This window comes from Choloepus didactylus, chromosome 19, assembly GCF_015220235.1.
Source record: "Choloepus didactylus isolate mChoDid1 chromosome 19, mChoDid1.pri, whole genome shotgun sequence".
NCBI classification, from domain to species: Eukaryota; Metazoa; Chordata; class Mammalia; order Pilosa; family Megalonychidae; genus Choloepus; species Choloepus didactylus.
The window spans coordinates 46,008,040-46,026,473 of record NC_051325.1 but is presented as its reverse complement, the minus strand read 5'-3'; the positions used below and the strand labels follow the sequence as shown (position 1 = coordinate 46,026,473).

Sequence of the window (18,434 nt, the reverse complement as noted above, 5' to 3'; positions counted from 1 at the left end):
AAATCTCTGGCTTTATCTCAGAATCTTTCAAGGTCAATGCGAAACCTGTGTACATGTGTGCATGCATGTGTATACATGTACTGGTGGGTGTGTACATATGTGTGTACCTGTGTGTGCATGTATGTGAATGTGTGCATGTGTGCATGTGCCTCTGTGTGTGTGTGTGTGTGTGTGTGTGGTGAGAGATGGGGTTTGGGGATACACCCACACTTCCAAGTTCCCCTGGCTTTGTCCCCACTTCGGTGGCCAAGCAAGGATCACACACTCTCCTGGCCTCTACTTAGTAGGTTAGACGCTGCCTGAAGTCAAATGCCTCCGCCAAGCTCTGATGCTGATTGTATTCTCTTTGTCCACAGGACATTTTTCCTGTGAGCTATCACTGGGGCTTTTTGCCTTTTTTACAAAAAAAAAAAAAAAAAAGAAAAAAAGAGTCCTTATCTGTATTCCAGCTCAGTCTGTGCATTATCTGGTAACCATAGCAGCTTTGCTCCTAGCAAAAAACTATGAAGTCCTCTGGGTTAATTTTTAATGTTTCCCCTGGTAAAGGATGATGTTATCCATGAAATGGATTGCCAGCTGATCTCTAAAACCCAGCAGGAGCACGGATCTCAAACATATTTTCAGATAAGGCTCTGTCATGCGTGCTGGCCTAATAGAGCATTTATCACAGAGACAGGGGAAAAGGAAAGAAAACTAACATTCATTGAGCGTTGGGCAGTGTGTCGGGCCTGGACTTGTACCACCGTGTTTTGCATTTGGATATTATTATCCCATTTTCCAGATGAGCTACTGAGGGTCAGGGTGTTTCCATGACTTGCTTGAGGTCAACTAGCTCAGAAATGGTAGAGCCAAGGATCCAAACTCCAAAGCCTAGATTCTCCTCCTTGTCTGGAAATGGCTCAAAGACCATGCTGTCTGCACCTCCAGAGCTCTGCCCTTCCAGACTGCTCCTTGACCCTTTCCATTGGCCAGGAGAAGGCCTCAGAAGACAGGCCCTAGGGTACACATGGCCTCTACAAGGCATTGTCCTGTGTTCTGCCAGTGTCTGGGTCTGGTTTGGATGGGCCAGCCCCTCTTCCCTCCCACCCATTGCCTGTTTTCTGTTTCCATCTTTCTGCTGACTTGTGACTCCACTGGAAACAGTTGTAACTCCCACAGGAACCATCTCCAGAAAAAGCTTGTTGAAAACATGGATATTTCTCAAGTTTCACAAACAACGGGTAAAGTGGAGAAGCTCCCCAGTCTCTCCAAACACCTCCTCACAGGGTAGTGTGGCAAATAGGACCCAGTCAAAGCTTCAGAGGTAGTCCTGATTTGCACAGGCCATTTTCTTTAGGTCTCAGTTTCCCCATCTGTAACATGGGACTGAATTTGTTCATTTATTGGCCGGATGTGCTCTGAGTGCCTGGTGTGTGCAGTTGCAATGCCGGTGCCAGGGATGAAGAACTAAGTCGGGGTGTTTCACCCTGGCAATGGGCTCACAGTCCGGCTCCTCCTTGACTGGTCTTTTCACATGCAAATCTTACCTAATCAGTACGACAAACATCTTTGGGGCGTTATGATTCTCATTTTACAGATAACACATCTGACTGTTGCCAGTTCTTAACACCAAAAATAGAAAAATTCAAGGTACAAATGATGCTTGAATGAATGAAAAGATGGGTGGATGGATGGCTCATACAAGTGGCAAAGCAAGGGCTTGAATCTCAGATCTGCCTGAGAGCACCACGTGAACACCTTCCACTGCCCCATTGCCTCACTGTGTCTCCCCGATGCCAGGCCAGCGTGGCCCTAATTCCAGGCTTGAGACAGGAGTGAGTCACCTGCAGAAGCCACTTGAGGAAGCTCTTTGCCTAAGGCCAGCCCAAGACTCCCCCAGCACTGTGAGCTCAAGGACTCAGAGGATCCATTCTAACCCAAGGGATGCTTTGAATACCAAAGAAGTAAATCTGCATCTGGAATCTTCCACTTCGTATTCTAATGATTATTATTTCCTGAGTTCCCAGGCATAAATAATTTATTTGGATAATCCCCATCCGAGTGACACTTTCCTAATGAAATGTCTTAGTTTGGAGGAAAATGAGTCCATTATGAGAAGGTCCCCTTTGCTGCCAGGCCACCAGGAGATAACAGAACAGTCAGGTGCTTTGTGTGATCTATTTGGCAGGCTCGGGGTGGGGGTGCGGGGTGGGGGCTCTGTCAGTCTCTCGGGCCTCATCATCATCAGAATGCCACTGATTGATGTGGATGTTACAAAGCTGTCTTGTTCCTTTGTCAGAGCCACAAGCAGCCTGCTGCCTTCGTGGTCACCCAGCACCCTCTACCTAACACCGTGGCGGACTTCTGGAGGCTGGTGTTCGATTATAACTGCTCCTCTGTGGTGATGCTGAATGAGATGGACACTGCCCAGGTAGGAGGGCCTGCCCGCTGTCCTAGGTGGGCTCTGGTGGGTCGGAGGAGCCATGCCCTAGACCTAGACCTGTGCCCTTGAGGTCCTTGACAGTGAGGCCACTGCTGGTCTCAGTCCGATGGGAGCTCCAGGCAACGCAAAGCCAGTTCCAGCAATGCAATGACTTGCCCAGCCTCTGGGCTCTGTCCAGCTCCCCCAGGGCCTGTGGCTCCATCCCCCAGAGGGCTGGTTGGAGTCTTGCTCCTAATCATGTAGCGCTCACCGAGCCTGGAGGCTACCTCCCTCAACTCTGTGTCTCTCCAACCCTGAAGTATGCCCTGATTCCTGGCCACATCCACCAGTCGTAGCCCCTCTGCGATGCAACCCACACTGACAGAGCTGGGGCTTGAACCTTGGACCCTTTTCCCACTGACCTCCCCAGCCAGCCCTGGCTTCTCCCAGTCAGCCCCTGTGTCCCAACGGGCTTCATGCCTTGGCCCCTCTGGGTCTGAGAGCTCCAAGCACCACGTGCCTACAGCACATCCCTTTACCAGCAGCTCGACACGGGACACAAATCACAGGACAGTTTCTGGAGCCCTCTCCCCCACAGCAGGGCAGCCGTTCTGGGGGCAGGAGGTGAGAATGATCTTCACATTTTTGAAAAGAGGTCCTTTCAGTGCCATGAAGGAAACTCAGAGCCATTCAACACACCCCTGTGTGAGTACTGGCCTTGTATGGGAATAAAAAAAATGGATCTGAGCTGTAGTCCCAGCCCTCCAGGAGCTCACTTTCTTGCTACAGAGATGTATGAGCAAATTGTCCCCACCTCGGATGGCAGTGCTCTAATAGAGGTCAGCAGCAAAGTGCTGTGCTAGCTGGGAGCAGGGAGCAATTATTTCTGCCCACAGGGTAAGAGAAGACTTCAAAAAGAAGGTGACTTTGGCCTTAAAGAAGGATGAAATTTGAGGGTGTGGGAGGTGAATTAGCTGGGGAAGATCATGCCAAGCAGAGTAATAGCAGGGGCAAAGGCAAGCTGGGGTGATGTGTGTAGGTTTGTTTGCAGAATAGCTTCTGTCCCACTGTGGCTGGGCCTTGGGGTGAGTAAGGAGGAAAAGGGGGTGGTGAGCCTGGGAAATGCAGCAGGGCCCCACTTGCAAAGGGCCTCAGATGCAAGGCTAAGAAACTAGGACTTGTCCTGTAGTGTGGTAAGTTTCAGACTTTTACTTTGTGAGCAATGGAATCTTTTTTTCCAATAAAAGCTTTCATGCAAGTCCAATATAGGAAACAGATAATTAAGAACTGCTGGCATTGGGGCAGGAGTTGGGGGTCTGGGGCTCCAACCCATTCTGGTTTTTTGACTCCTACTGGTGTCTCTTGGAGTGTAGTCATTCAGGTACCTTTGTGGAACCCCTAGGGTTCCTAGGAGCACAGTTTGAAAATACCTGCTGTAAATGGACAACAGATATTGGCGAGTTTAAGCAGTGTGGTGACACAGCCTGTTAGAAAACTGAGTCCGGGGGGGGGGGGCAGTGAGGAGGAGAGACTACAAAAAAAGCCTGGGAACCAGAAAACTGGGGAGGAGAATGTTGCAAATGTGCAGAAAATAAAGGTATTGGCCTGAACTGGGGAAGTGGCCGGGAGGCAGGAGAACTGGAGGTGGACATGAAAATGTTTCCAGAAGTGAAGATGACAAGGTTCGGGGAGCAGCTGGATGTGCAAGGTGACTAAGGAGGGAAAGTCACGGATGGTTGCAAGGTTTCCAGACTGGGGAGTCAGGCATCCTGAGATGCAGTTGGAGAGGGCGGGAAGAGATGCAGGAGAGGACTCAGGAAGGTGGAGAGAGGAGCAGGGTAGTAGTAGGTGAAATTGAGCATGACTGGGATGTTCCGTTGAGAGACATTCAGGAGAGTTTTGGTTCATTCATTCAACCCATATTTGCTGAGCATCTGCTATTTGCCAGGCGCTATCCTAGGTGCTGGAATGCATCGATGAACAAGACAGACGAAAGAAATACCTAATTCTCACACAATTCCTGTTCTAAATGGGGAGAGAGAAATGATACACAACAAACACTCTAATGTACTTAATTGTGCATTAGAAGGTGACAAGTCCTTCGAGGGCAGGTGAATGGAGGTCGGGAAGGCTGAGGCTGGGACACAGGATGCTGTTTGAACAGGGTGATCAAGAGGCTTCAGTGAGAAGTAACATCTGGGCAAGGACTTGAAGGGGGTGAGAGAGCGAGCCGTGTGACTATGTCCCAGGCAGAGGGAACGACCTGTGCAGAGGCCCCGTGGGGGGCGCAAACCCAGTGCACTTGAGGCCACCGTGCCTGGAGCAGAGTGAACAGGAGAGCAGCAGGAGGTGGGGTCGGAGACGTAATAGGGCCAAGTCGTGGAGGACCCGCCCTGGTGGTCAGCGGAACCACTTGGGGTTTTACTCAGACAGAAATGGGGAGCCACTGACGGGTTTTGAACAGAGAAGCGATATGATTTGACTTCTTGTTCAAGGGATCCTGCTGGCTGCTGTTTTGAGAATAGACTGTTGGTGTGGGAGGGGGTGGCGAAGTTGCTAAGAGTGAGGTGGAAAGAGCAGAGAGGAAGCCACTGCAATGACCGGGTGACAGGCCATGGTGGCTCGAACCAGCTGGTAGCCATGGGGTGGATTCTGGATCTCTTGAAGGTGGAGCCAACAAAATATCCTGGCAGATTGAATATAGAATGTGAGATTAAGATGGGAAATCAAGGAGGACTGAAAAATGTAAGGTTGGCGATTGAGATAACTGAAAATACAGATTCCCATAGAACCGGGAGAATTCCAGGGCCAGAAGGCACCCTGCCGTATTCCTTTGCCTGAAAAAGTAAAACAGTGAACTCTGCTCTGCAAGCCCATGAGTGAAGAAGGACCTGTAAAAGCCTGTTTGCTGTTCCCTTTTTGCAAAGCCAGAGCTCAGGCACAAAGGAGGAGTGTCAGAGAACCTCACTTTGGGACATATAGAGAAGCAAAGGTCAAGGTCATTGGCTATAGCTCCCTCTTCCTGGGTGGGTCCTGGGTGAATGAGGATCTTTCAGCCCCAGATGTTGATCCAGCCTTGGAGAACTGAGTCTCTAAATGCAAAAACATAAGTGCCCTGAGGTTGGCTCCCATATGCAGCTGGCAAGTGTCCCCTGAAATCGGCAGATGAAGAGAGCACTTATTGATATAAATACCATCACCACAGCAGCTGGGCGCCTCACGAAAATAAACAATGACACAGCGTGAGCATCAGAAAAGCCGCCCTCGGCACCTGGAGGGGCGGTGCTTTGAAGTGGCATCAGCATTTGTCTGCCGGCTTGCCTGTGCCAAGGCAGCACCACGATAAGGACAGGCCTGCAGTACGTGCCGAGAGGACCAAGGCCACATCCTGGGTTTGGCCGGGCACCGTCAGGGCCTTGTGTTGGGGGTTGTGGCAGGTCTACCTGTAAGTTGCAGCAAAATAAGAACAAGGGGAGGATGTGCACTCTCAAAGTGCTTTATTTTCTTGTGCTCCTGTCCAAATCTGTCTGTCTCTGCTCAGAATCCTACACTACTTCATTCAATCAGCCATCCCCAGCCACAAATATTCTTCCATTCTCCACAGTGGCTGCTGTTGAAAGCCAATTATGATCAGTGGGGGTTCAAGATGAAGACTCACAAAGCAACTGTATTCCACTTTGGAGATTTTTCTGGCACTTTAGGACTCCAACGTCCTATAGTCAGATTAGTAGGGCAAAATCCTAGAACTAGGACCTCTAGCAAATAATACTTTGGTTTCTCTTGCTTATCAGAAAGACCTTTTAACTAAGCTCACCAGCATAAACAAGGGCTCCTCCATCTTCATGGGCACTGTGGATAGGCCAGTGCCCATGGGGAGTAAATGCCAGGTAGAGGACCTGAACCACAACTGACACAAGAGGAAGCAGCTAACCAGGAAGCAGAAGGGACAGAAGAGCCAGTGTCCGGGGGATGTCCCGTGGCCCTGGAGCTCTGTGGGCAGCTATGGAGGAACCAAGTGGGGGGACCACCACATACCACCCCATCTGCCTGGAGTCAGGTTCCGGGGTCAGTGACACCCAGCCTCGCTGTGGTTGCCTCCACATAATAAATACCAGGGCTTCAGCTTTCCTGGAATATTCTGTTCACTTGTTATATTGGCTATGCTTGGAGTATCCCCTGAGTTTCTGAGTAGGGAGCCCCCTTTACCCTGCTTAAATCTTAGCGAGTACATAATTATAATTATAACCTTTTAATATTTCCCATGTCTTTCCTCCACAGAGCCACTATTTTGAAAGCTTTTATTTCCCAAACTGTATTTACTAATTAATAATTAGCTAATCTTCTCATATTTCTTCCATAAAAATAACTGCTCTAAAGAGCATCTGATCTGCAGATCACATGCAGAACTACCACAATAAGATGCTCAAATTCTAGCCCAAAACCCAAGACTTGGTATCCTCCACTCCAGGGCAACAAACAGATCTCCCGTCAGCTCAGAAGACTATAAATAGCTCATGTCTTCTCCTGCTGGTTCGATGGACTCCACTGGGGAATCCACTGATCTGACCCCGAGCCACTTCACCTCATTTTGCAAATCAGGAAGCTGAGGCCCGGGCAGGGGGTGGGATAGGCCCTAGGTCACTTGGCACTTCACCAACTCGGGCCCAGAGCCCCCTGGGAGGGATGGTGAGGATTTTTGCCCTCATTTAAGCAACAGGGCCCCAGTGCCTGATAGTGACTGATGTGTTGGCACCTGGCTGCATAAAGCAGGAAGGAATGTTTCCTCACTTTAAAACAAGCAAACACCCACAGCTCACATAAAAGTGGCACTGCCCAGTGGAGAGTCTCGCACCATGGAGAGCCTGAGAGTTCAAGGGCTGCAAAGCCAGGTGGAAAGGTGAGAGTGGGTGGGACCGGGGACTAGGCCAAAGGAGTGATGAATTCCCACTGAGCTTCTGGAAATGAGAGAGGCAAGCTCTCCATCCTCCCAGAGAAAAGTGGGGGTGATATTTCAGAGAGGTCTTTTCCTCTCATTGTGCCTGCAGGGCAAATAGCAAGTGTTGATATCCCCTATTTTAACTCAGCTTGTGAAAACAGCCTAACATGCTAGCAAAATACCCAGAACGCCCAAGTCTGCGTCTCAGCAAGCCCCAGGCCTGATTTTACTGGGGGCTATGTCTCTGTCTCTACCCACAGTGGAATCTTGGGGGGAATGGTAGAATAAGAAGTCTGGGATCGAGTGATCTGAGTTCAAGTTCTAGCCTTGCCTCTTACTTGTGTTGCCTTGAGCCACAGTCTTACCTTCTCCAGTCTGGATGTTGTTGTCTGTGACTTTATTGTAGCCCTGGTGTCAGCCAAGTTCACTCTATCTTTGACGATTTAAATTAAAATGGCTGTGTTCCCTACTCCCCAACCTCTGGGAAGCCCAATGCCCACTCCCAAGATTTCTGGAAATTCCAAGGGGGTCTCATTTTCCTGTTCACTCTGAGTTCCACCTCAGGCTTTGCAGAGGCATGGGACAAGGTGGGGTTCACACCCCATGACTTAAGTTTGCGCATCACACATCTGCATCCTTAACCCCCATCTCGCCTGCTCACCCATGGCCAGTGACAGCACATCTTCCCCTACCTGTTGCCCAAACCACTTTCTTCCTCTCTCCACCTATTCTCCCACCCCCTTCTTTCAGCTCTCCAACCCCTCCCCAAAAGCTGTTCCTTTCTTATACTGAAAAATTTAGCTGCCTCTTTAGTACCTGTTTCTCTTGTGCCCTAGGCCTTTGCCTTTGCTTCTACCCCACCCTCCCCACACTCTCCCCTAGGAATTTTCCTAAACTCCCACCCTGCCTTCCCTGCCCAGAAACAGGCTCAAGTGCAGCTGTCATGGTGGTAAGTTTCCACCCCACTGGTTGAGAATTGCCTTCCTCATCTGGGGGGCTGTTGAGATGATGACTGGAGAAGATTGTGCTTTGATTACTGCCCCATGTCCTGTGTCCCTTGCTTCCCACTCACCACTTCACCCAGTCCTCTTCCTTAACTGGCCACAATGTAAAAGCCGATTATATACTTTTCCTCTTTATCGAGTCTTTTGAATGGAATTATATGATCCTTGATCCGAATTTTAAAACCAGTTGAAGTGGCTCTTATAGTTCTCTCTTAAAAATTCTAGTTCACTTCACATTTCAGTGGCCTGGTATTGATTTCCCCCTCTGGATCACAGGGGCCTTGAAAAGTAGAGTCCTTAATTTCTGATAATTTCCATCTTTTCAAAGTATTTTTTAATTAACGAAAAGCATACGAAGGTGTGTTTATTCCACAAATAGGCCCAGATGCTAGTTTTCATCGAACTCATCTGAGCTTGTTGATGCCAGTGACTCACAAGCTTTCTGATTCTATCAGCAACACAAAAGATGTTGGAGGGAGGCCCCCTCTGCCGTTGTGATCTTTCACCCGTGAACTTGCACCCCCGAAGGGCATCTTTCCTTGGCCCAGGCACCACGGAGACCTCCAGGCGGAATAACATACGGCAGCTGTTGCAGGCGCCACCCGGGCTTCACGGAGTTTTGCTTGATTTAACTCGTTCTGCCAGTGAAAGGCTAAAGCTCCTCTGCTTTTCTGGAAGAAGCATGGCCTTTTCAAAATCATAGCAACAGCTGGACCAACATCCCCCCCCCGGGTGCGCTCCCCACCACTCCCTATGGGTGTCTGCAGTGGTGACACCCTCCGGGCTGGCAGCAGCACCCCTGCCCAGACTGCTGGGAAAGGAAGGGGAGACGGGGAGTACCAGGAACGAGGCCATGTGGTCCACACACGAGGCTGAAGACTTGGACTCTCTCCTTAGAGACGCAACTTCAAAAAGTTTCCACAAAGGAAGGAAATTCCAAGGACATATTGAGCGTGTGACCCCAAGGTCAGCTGGGGTCTCCTGGTCTTAGGGAGCCAAGTGGGCTTCCCTGAACCCCCATTTTCAGGACCTTTAGTCCCCTGTGTAGTTTCCCAGGGCTGCCACAGCGAAGTGCCAAAAACTGAGTGCCCTAAAATGAGTCCTCTCATAGTTGTAGAGGATAGATGTTTGAAGTCAATGTGTTGGCAAGTCCGTGCTCCCTCTGCAGGCTCCAGGAGAGACTTCCCCTGCTGCTTCCGGCTTCTGCTGGCTGTGGCCATCCCTGGAGTTCCTCGGCTTGCAGCTGCATCACTCTACTCACTGTCATCACATGGCCTTCTTCCCTCTTCTCGAGACACCAGTGATTTTGGACTTGGAGGCCATCTGCAGAGGTCCTATTTCCAAAGAGGGTCACATTCTGAAGTCCTGGGTGGACATGAAGGGGAGGGGGGTGTATCCAACCCACTACATCCCCTCCCCAAGATTTATATCCACTGCTGATGCTGATGTGCCCGTGGTCTAGCTCACAGAAGTGGTCCCTGTTCCATCTCTGTGTCAGTCATGGAGCAAAGCGAGGTTCCTCATTGGGTTCCACAAGAAATCCCTGTACCCTGAGCCTTGTACATGCAAATCACTGACATTTAGGAGGTTGTGAAAGGGCCACATGACCCTTTCCTTGCTCCTACTACCCTCCTTATCTTCCCCTTTTACTTTCTGGGCTCTGCTCAAAAACAACCCACAGGTGTCTCTCCTTTGACATGCAAACGAGTATCCCCAAATCCAGATGCTACCTGTCCCCCCCTGCTTCCCCAACTCTGGGTATAATCCTAAAGAGAAACTGTCATAAGGGCTTCTAAGTGTAGGGAGAAAAAAAAACCCTCCACTTTACCTTCTTGTTTTGAATAACCCTCTCCCACACTGCCTAGTTATCATAGTTCATTTTATCGGGTGCTCACTAGATACAGCTTCCTGTGTAAAGTAGACACATTAAAATTCACAGCCATCTACACCTTTACCCGGGGAAGTTAAAACCCAGGGCCCTAAAGCAGGCGCCCCACTGCTTTATCCCACCTTTTGCTTCGCTGCATACACAGACTAAATGCACACAGTGCAGCCACTGAGGCACAGCCAACACATGAGATTCTGTTTACCAAGACCGCTTTGAACTAAAGCATAGAGGACATTTCTTGTTGAAGAGGATCATTTCAGAGCCCCAAAGGTCACTGGAAATGCAGCATTTGGCTTCAGCCCCCTTCTCAAACCCATCTCCCACAGCTAGATTGCGGGCAGCCTCTGGGCTGCGGGAGACCCCGCTCATCCGTGGCAGCTCCAACACCGCGTCTGCCCACGCATCACTGGGCTGAATGTCACCCGGTCTGCTCTGGTGTGGCCTCACAAATTAGGGAACCCAAGTGAAAGGATGGCTCTGACTTAGGATTCAAAGGACCCTACAACCTTCATCAGCCCTCTGGACATTGTGGGAGAGTGACCCGGAAAATCAAATGCAGAGAAGTGTCCCCAAATATTTGAGGCATGGTAGAACCTATTAGCTTGAGAAATTGGTCTAGAAATCTTATTAAAAGAGACAAGCCATTCCACATTTTCTCCAGACTGAAAATATTGGGGGTAATACACTTTCCCTGATGCCTCGGATGCTTGGACCTCAGAATCACAGCCCCACTCTGGCAAGACTAAATTCAATGCAGGTGATAAAGGCAATTATTTTTCTAAATGGCCAGTTCTGATTAATTCTGATTTCTTCAGCCAACCACGGACTTATCTGTACCAGCCTCTTGTCACTGTGAAGGCTACAAGGGGAAAGAGCCAATGGCAAAGAGAAATGAAGTTCAAATAGTGGATTTGTCGTTATTGCACGGCTCAGCAGATGCCTGTCCAGCCACGGAGGCCCCTGTGACCACCCCACCACCCCCCGCCAGCCCCGCACATCACCTTTCTTAATAATTAATCTCCTATGGAGACGGCAGGAAAGTGAAGCCCTGTTGCATTATAAAACTTAACCTCCCATGTCTTTGCCATTTAACATAGATGATAAGAAGAACCCTTCAAATTTATATTTGTTAGCTATTATTACATTGCTGGTATTTTTTTAAGCATTGATGGGTTTAATAATGACATGAATAGCTGGAGTTCAGTGAGTGCTTTTTCCACGCCTGGCACTGTGCTAAGGGCTTCATTTACATGCATTATCTCATTTATTCTCAGAACAACTCTTTAGGGCAGGGGTTAGCAATTTTTTTCTGTAAAGGACCAGATAGGAAATATTTTAGGTTTTGCAGGATAAATTGCCTCTGTATCAATTACTGAACTCTGCTCTTGAAGCAGGAAAATGACTGTAGACAACATGTAAATGAACGTGTGATCTGTTCCAATAAAACTTTATTTACAAAACAGGCAGCTGGCTGGATTTGGCCTGTGAGTCATAGTAAGCCATCCCCTACTGTAAGGTGATTATTATTATCCCTAAGCTAGAATTTTGGGTCCTGTGGCTAGGAATGTGGGGGACATGGGTTTTTCTCTCTCCTACTCCCTCCTCTGCCCCCCTCCTCCCTGCTCTTCCCTTCTGGCTCTGGTTCTGGAGAAAGGAGAGAATAGTTTTCTCATCTGACTTCCCAGGGTGAGTTGGTTGTTCTCTTTCAACAAAAAAGAGAGCAATAATTCCCTTTCATGAAACTCTGCATCATCGGTGGCTGAGAGGAAGCCACCCCTTTCTGTGGGTTACCTCTATCAACCTAGCTCCTTGTCTGCGTGCCTGGAGGGGGTGGCCACAGCAGGCCCCACAGATGAAAGTCTCAATCGCAAACTGATCTCTGAGGACACTGTGGGTCTTTGTGAGCCTCGGCTTTGCCTTCTGGGCAACCCCCAGATGGAAGGTTCTTTCTAACTCATGGTCTGCATTGGTCCCCAGCAAGCCTGCAGCTCAATCTTAGCTCTCCTCTGTGCCCCAGTTCTGGGGCCTGTAGACCTGGACAGGATCCATCTGCTTTTTCCTTGGGAACCAGAATTTGAGGGGGCATACTTTGCACCTGTCTACACCACACTCCCCATCCCCTACTCCAGAGTTCTTGCAAACTCAAGTCATCCGGTGACACAACAGATCAGGGGGAATGAGATATCCAGCTCTCCTTCTTGATGACACCCATGAGTTTAAGGAACAATTTAGGACCTTACAGCAGGGTTTCTCAGTCTCCGCACTATCAATATTTTGGGCTGGATACTTCTCCGGGGTGGGGGGCGGGGTGCTGTTCTGTGCATTGTAGGATGTTTAGCAGCATCCCTGGCCTCTACTCTCTCTAGATGCCAGCAGCCACCTCCCCAGATAGGAAAAACAAAAATGGTTTCCAGACGTTTCCAAATGTCCTCTCAGGGTCCAAATAGCCTCTAGTTGGGACCTACTGTCTTAGTCTGGGGAACAAACCCTCACCTTTTGCTCTCAGCTGTAAGTTCTAATTCCCAATTCCAGAAAACAGGAAGGATCCTAGGCAAGATCTCTCAACATCACGATCCATTACCTTTTGGTGCAAGGTAAGCATAATTATCTCCACTTCCCAGGTGAGAACACTGAGCCCCAGGTCACACAGCTAATAAGTAGCAGAGCCTGGATTTGGACGCGAGCCTGTCTGATGCAAAAGACTTTTTTGGAAAACCACTCATGATCTGATCATAAAATGAACATTTTAAAGGCTTTCCTGGAATGGGGAAGAGTTTGCCGTGATTCATGTTGGTGAAAAGGAAATGTGATTGTACTTGCTCCATCATCAGAATGTTCTATTCAATCCTGGAGCAGCCCTTCAAGGTATCTATTATTGTCCCCATTTTACAGATAAGGAACCTGAGGTCCAGCAAGCTTAACAAATGGTTTGAAATCAGCATAGCAAAGATTGTAAGCCCAGGACCATGACATTTAGGCAACCAAAAAAGTGGGCTCCTCAACAGGGACGATGAGTCTGATTTCCCACAGAAATACTGTACCTTTCTAGCTAATGTGTCCTGCTGGCAATAAGCAAGTCCTGTTGGTAAATGAGTCTGACGTCTCCCTCTTGGCCTCAGCCTCTCTCTGTGACCTCTTTCCTTGCCCCAGCTCTGTATGCAGTACTGGCCCGAGAAGACCTCTGGGTGCTACGGGCCCATCCAGGTGGAGTTCGTCTCTGCAGACATCGACGAGGACATCATCCACAGAATATTCCGCATCTGTAACATGGCTCGGGTGAGTGCGCGGCCACCAGTGCTTCCCAGCCTCTCCCCCTGTGAGATGGAGGCTGCGGGGAGGAGATCCCGCTGGGCTGCCCACGAGGCTGTGTTGTTATCTCCCGAAAATCACTTCCTGGGGAATGTGATGCCTTTGCCGATTCCGGCTCCAAATCCAGGAACGACTCCAACACACAGCCTGCCATCTGCCTGTTTCCTGACGCACTTGCTGCCATGTAGACAAAACTTCTCAGAAATTAGCTCCTCCCCCGTGGTGCTGCACTGTTCTGGCATGACTTGATGCCGCCTTTGATGGGATCCAGTTAGTTGCTTCCCTGAGGAAATTCCCTGGCTGGGTATAGGCAGGGGTTTTGGTGGGAGAGGGGCAGATGAAGACTCTACAAAATGGCAGCTAACCAAAGCAAACAGAAGTGGGCTTGGCACTGGGGAGCCCAGAATGAACGCAACTCAGTCCCTGCTCTCAGAGTCCACTGCCTAATGGGAAGATGAGAAATGCTCAGACATACAAGCCTTAGGGAGAGAGAACTCTGCCTGGTAGTCAGGGAAGGCTTGCCTAGAGAAAGTGACATTTGAGTTGGGTTTTGAAAACAAAGTAGAAGTTTTCCAGGTAGAGTTTTCTAGCTCATCACAGGTGAATCAGTATGCAGAAAGGTACAGAGGTAAATGCAGAGATGGTCTTTATTTCCCCATGAGATACCACATTTATTCTGTCTTCCATGACAATGCTGCAGCCCAAGATACCTGTGGGGCTTGCATTGCCAATCATCCCCAGCAGAACGGTCCTAACAGCCTCTCTGTTCCCAGCCACAGGATGGGTATCGTATAGTCCAGCACCTCCAGTACATCGGCTGGCCCGCCTACCGGGACACGCCCCCCTCCAAGCGCTCTCTGCTCAAAGTGGTCCGTCGGCTGGAGAAGTGGCAGGAGCAGTACGATGGGAGGGAGGGCCGCACCGTGGTCCACTGTCTGTGAGTATTACAGAGGTGTCCCCAAGGCAATGGGGTGATGGGCGATAGGGCATCCTTGGGGTGCAGCTGGCCACATGCACCAGTCCTAACCCATGCCCTGCAATACCTAATCTCAACATCCTTTAAAGACACTGGGGGTGTAATAAAAGGAACTTTAATCCTTTAATGTACGGGGGTGCCACTGTGTTGCCCTGAACTATTATGATAGGACATACAGCCTTTTGATGCCAAGCTGGTGACCTTTGCACAAACATGGGGACAGACTGCTACCCCATGGTCCCAATGGGGACATGAGCCCCCCCTCTGCAATAGGAGGTGTGACATGCCCTGATAGTCACAAGAAAGCTCGGGACAAAGTGGGTTTCACTGACCAGAGCCTCCTCCATCATTTCCCAAAGAGGAAGAAGAAAAGGGAATGCACTGATTCAGCTTGATGCAGACATTTTATATGAATCACCTGATTCCCTCTGTGAGGTAGATATTCTGCAGTGAGAAACTGAGGTAGAGAGAGAGGGCAAGGGAGCAGGTAGTTAAGAGGGGAGCTACAATTTGAATCCGGGTCCACCGGGCTCCAACTCACTGTGCCATCCATTAACCCACCCAGCCTCTGAGGAAGCCAAAGTTCTCGTCCACCATGTCTGCCCCCTGGGGCATCTCTTACTGTGGACTTAATGGGAACACAGAGATCTGGGTAGCATGAGGGGATAACCCTGCCCTGAGGGGTCCACAGGTGGCTGGGGAGAGCCCTGGGGCCTTGCCAGGGGCACGGTGTGCTCAGGGCCGGCTGTGTCTATACCCAGTACTGGGTGCCCAGAGGCATCACCTTCTCTCCTGGACTCAGCATGGCCAGGGCACAGGCATTCCCTCAAGTGGGACCTGATGTCACCGTGCCAGAGTGGAGGTCAGGGCTGGAGCTGACCTGTGCAACATCAAGAAAGCCACTTAACTTTGTGAGCCTCAGTTTCCTCCCCTTTCCAATGGGTCTGTTGAATTAGATGATCTTTAGACCCCATTGTGTTTTGGCATAAAATATTTAGAAGATAAACACAGTCTGTCTACCATGGTAGAAGCCAACAATGGTGTTGTATCAAATAGGCAAATGTTATAAATGTAATTACTTAAAATAGCAGAAGAGTGTTACAAAGTCTACCATGTGAGTATAACATGACGTCAGAGAAGGATTTTGTAGAGATTTCAACCTGAAACAAATCTGCAGCCATAACATCTATGTATGGAATAAATAATTCACAATAATTCACATTGCTTATTAGAATTTGTAACGATTTGGGGAGGGATGATTGAGAAGGCCTCCCTCTTTAAAAATGTCATGTTCAGGGCTCTATGAAATGAAGTCTTCCCTTTTTCAGAATACATATTTCCAGAACCGGTGGAGGCATTAATAACATCCCACTGACCTCAGAATTGAGTTCAGCCATTTCAAAACTAGCCTATTGTCTCCCTCTTTCAAATTTGTGGTACGGGACTATGTCAGGAAAGTCAGAGCTTAAAGGAGGTTAAGTGTGTGCACGCACGCACACGCACACGCACACACACACACACACAGCCTAACGGCCGTTGCTTGCAACACTCCTCCCCTCCCAATGGATCCAAATCTTGGACTGGAATCCAGGGAGATGCTGGGAGGAGCTCCCAGTCAGATTAGTGGGTAACAAGCCAGGTTGACTCTGCCCACATCCCAGGAACTGGAAGCTGGTTCCCTCCTAATCCCCACTCCCTCCAGCACCCTCCCATGTGCTCAGGTGCCCGCACCACCCACCAAGCGCCACACTCCTCTCCTTGGGGTCTCACTGCCTGGGGCCTGAGATGCCCAGAATCCTCCTTCCTGGAGGAGCCTTCCTACTCTGTTATGTGCTTGTTTTTTACCTACTCTATTTGCAGGGTACCTTTTGTGTCCAGTCCCCCCAGTTGCACTGAGTCAGAGGAAGGCAGAGGGGGTGTCCTTCTACCAACAGGGCCTTGGCATCCTTGAGGGCTAGTGACATCACAGCAGATGCTAGAATGCAGGCGCCGGCTCAAAGGTGGAGGGCAACTGCCTGCACTTGAAACATCTGGACGTTGAAAGTCATGTAGAGAATACATCTGAGAGCTCAACTGAGTGCCTTAGTTTCCAACCAGATGTTCTTTAGACACAGACCATTACATGAAATCATTAGTTGCTTTTGGCAACACGCCCAGGAGTTCCAAATCAGGCCAATTCCTAACGGGACTTTCTATAAAGAGTTGGAGGGGTGTTTCCATGAAGACAACTTATGGAACATCAGAGAGGAGTGGCAGAGGGATGGCCCTGACAAGGATCCTCTATCCCTGTACTCCAGATCATAAGGACCTTGCTTAAAACTGGGTTTACACGCTTAACCTCCTTTAAGCTCTCTGACTTTCCCAACAAGTACCTGTACCACCAATTAGTAATTTCAGCATTCACCCTGCCAGGCCAACTTCAACCGCTGACACTTGGGCTGACTGGCTTTAGGCTAAAAAAGATGTCTCTGGTATTTCTGGCTTCAGTGAAGGTTGAGAAAACTAGTAGGAAAATTGCCTGGAAACTTCCATTCTCTTTGTTGGATGTATACATGGCCCCAGAGCATCCCTCTGGACAAGGATGCAGGCACAACACATAGCTGAGGATATGTCAAAGACCCCATGCCTACCTGCCTCGGGGGCTTGAGCCAGTGTGCTCAACATGCCTCAGAGAACCAAGGAAGCATCAAGCTAATTGAACTAAACAGGTCAGTAATCCAACCCCTTCATTACATGAATGGGGAACTTGAGGCTCCTATAGGGCAAGTGACTTGCCCAAAGTCACAGCAAGGTTGATGGCACAGAGGGGGCTCTCGTCATAACCTCTGGGCTTTCCCCATAGCCTCACCCTGCATTTTCCAGGTCTGCTTCTCCCCACAATTGCTGATTTGGCTCTAGGCTCAGCAGGTGCTTGGCGGGTACCCAGGACTCTGGTTCACTTCTTTTCTCTGCATTCAGAAATGGGGGCGGCCGCAGTGGAACTTTCTGTGCCATCTGCAGCGTGTGTGAGATGATCCAGCAGCAAAACATCATTGATGTATTCCACATCGTGAAAACGCTGCGTAACAACAAATCCAACATGGTGGAGAACCTGGTGAGTGTCCCGAGAACTCTGGTCTCCAACAGCTGGGGGCTGACTGTGGTTCCCTGGACCTGAAGAGAATGACAGCAAACAGTAAAAAAGAGTCAGTGGCTGGGTACCTATTAGAGACCCACTGCATGTCAGCCACAGTCTAGGCCCTTTGCACATGCTGTCATCTGCCCTGCTTGTCCTCCTTCCAGCACCATCAACCTGTCTTTCTTACAGGGCAGTCCAAATGTGATCGGTTCCACCTACGTTGCTTTACTTTCTGCCCATTGCTTAAGGAGATGTCGTTAATTCTCTTAGGAGAAGAGTTAATGGATTAGTAGTGTGAATTATATTTTCAGTCCAATCCAATCCTATTCTAATTAACTTCTGCTCATTTTTACTGTAGGAAGCATTGAATTAGGATATTGTGGAGAAAGGGATGGTAAAGAGATGGGGGGGCAGAATCACAGATGATAAGACATGGTGCCATGGTAGAGTCAGACCACCAACAAGGACATCGAATACAGAAATCTGTAGGCTGCTCAAGGTGGGCTCCCACTTAAGTGTGTTCTGCAGACTGGCCACATCAGCAGCACCTGGGAGGTTGTTAGAAATGCAGGATCTTGAGCCCCACTCCAAACTTACTGAATCCGAATCTGCATTTTAAAAATGTCCCTGGGTGCTTTGTACACACATTACATTTTGAGAAGCACAGGTGCACAAAACAGTAACAAGAAAAAGAACAGTCCCAACTGGGCATCCAAGATGGCTTAGAAAGAAGCAGATAGCAGGCAGAACTTTCAAGGATGCCTGGGTATTCATAACCACATGGATGATTTTGAGTTGACTT

General features: G+C 49.3%; 1 protein-coding gene across 8 annotated transcripts in view; it reads left to right on the top strand.

Moving 5' to 3' along the window:
• The window catches only part of PTPRT (protein tyrosine phosphatase receptor type T), a 1,173,155-nt gene that overhangs the window by 1,146,541 nt on the left and 8,180 nt on the right, over window positions 1–18,434 (top strand). For all 8 annotated transcript variants that reach the window (XM_037810913.1, XM_037810912.1, XM_037810909.1 and 5 more), the window contains 4 exons: window positions 2,279–2,410; window positions 13,380–13,505; window positions 14,312–14,475; window positions 17,473–17,608. In XM_037810913.1, the coding sequence (XP_037666841.1) occupies window positions 2,279–2,410; window positions 13,380–13,505; window positions 14,312–14,475; window positions 17,473–17,608 (558 nt within the window). The remainder of the gene's footprint in view (window positions 1–2,278; window positions 2,411–13,379; window positions 13,506–14,311; window positions 14,476–17,472; window positions 17,609–18,434) is intronic.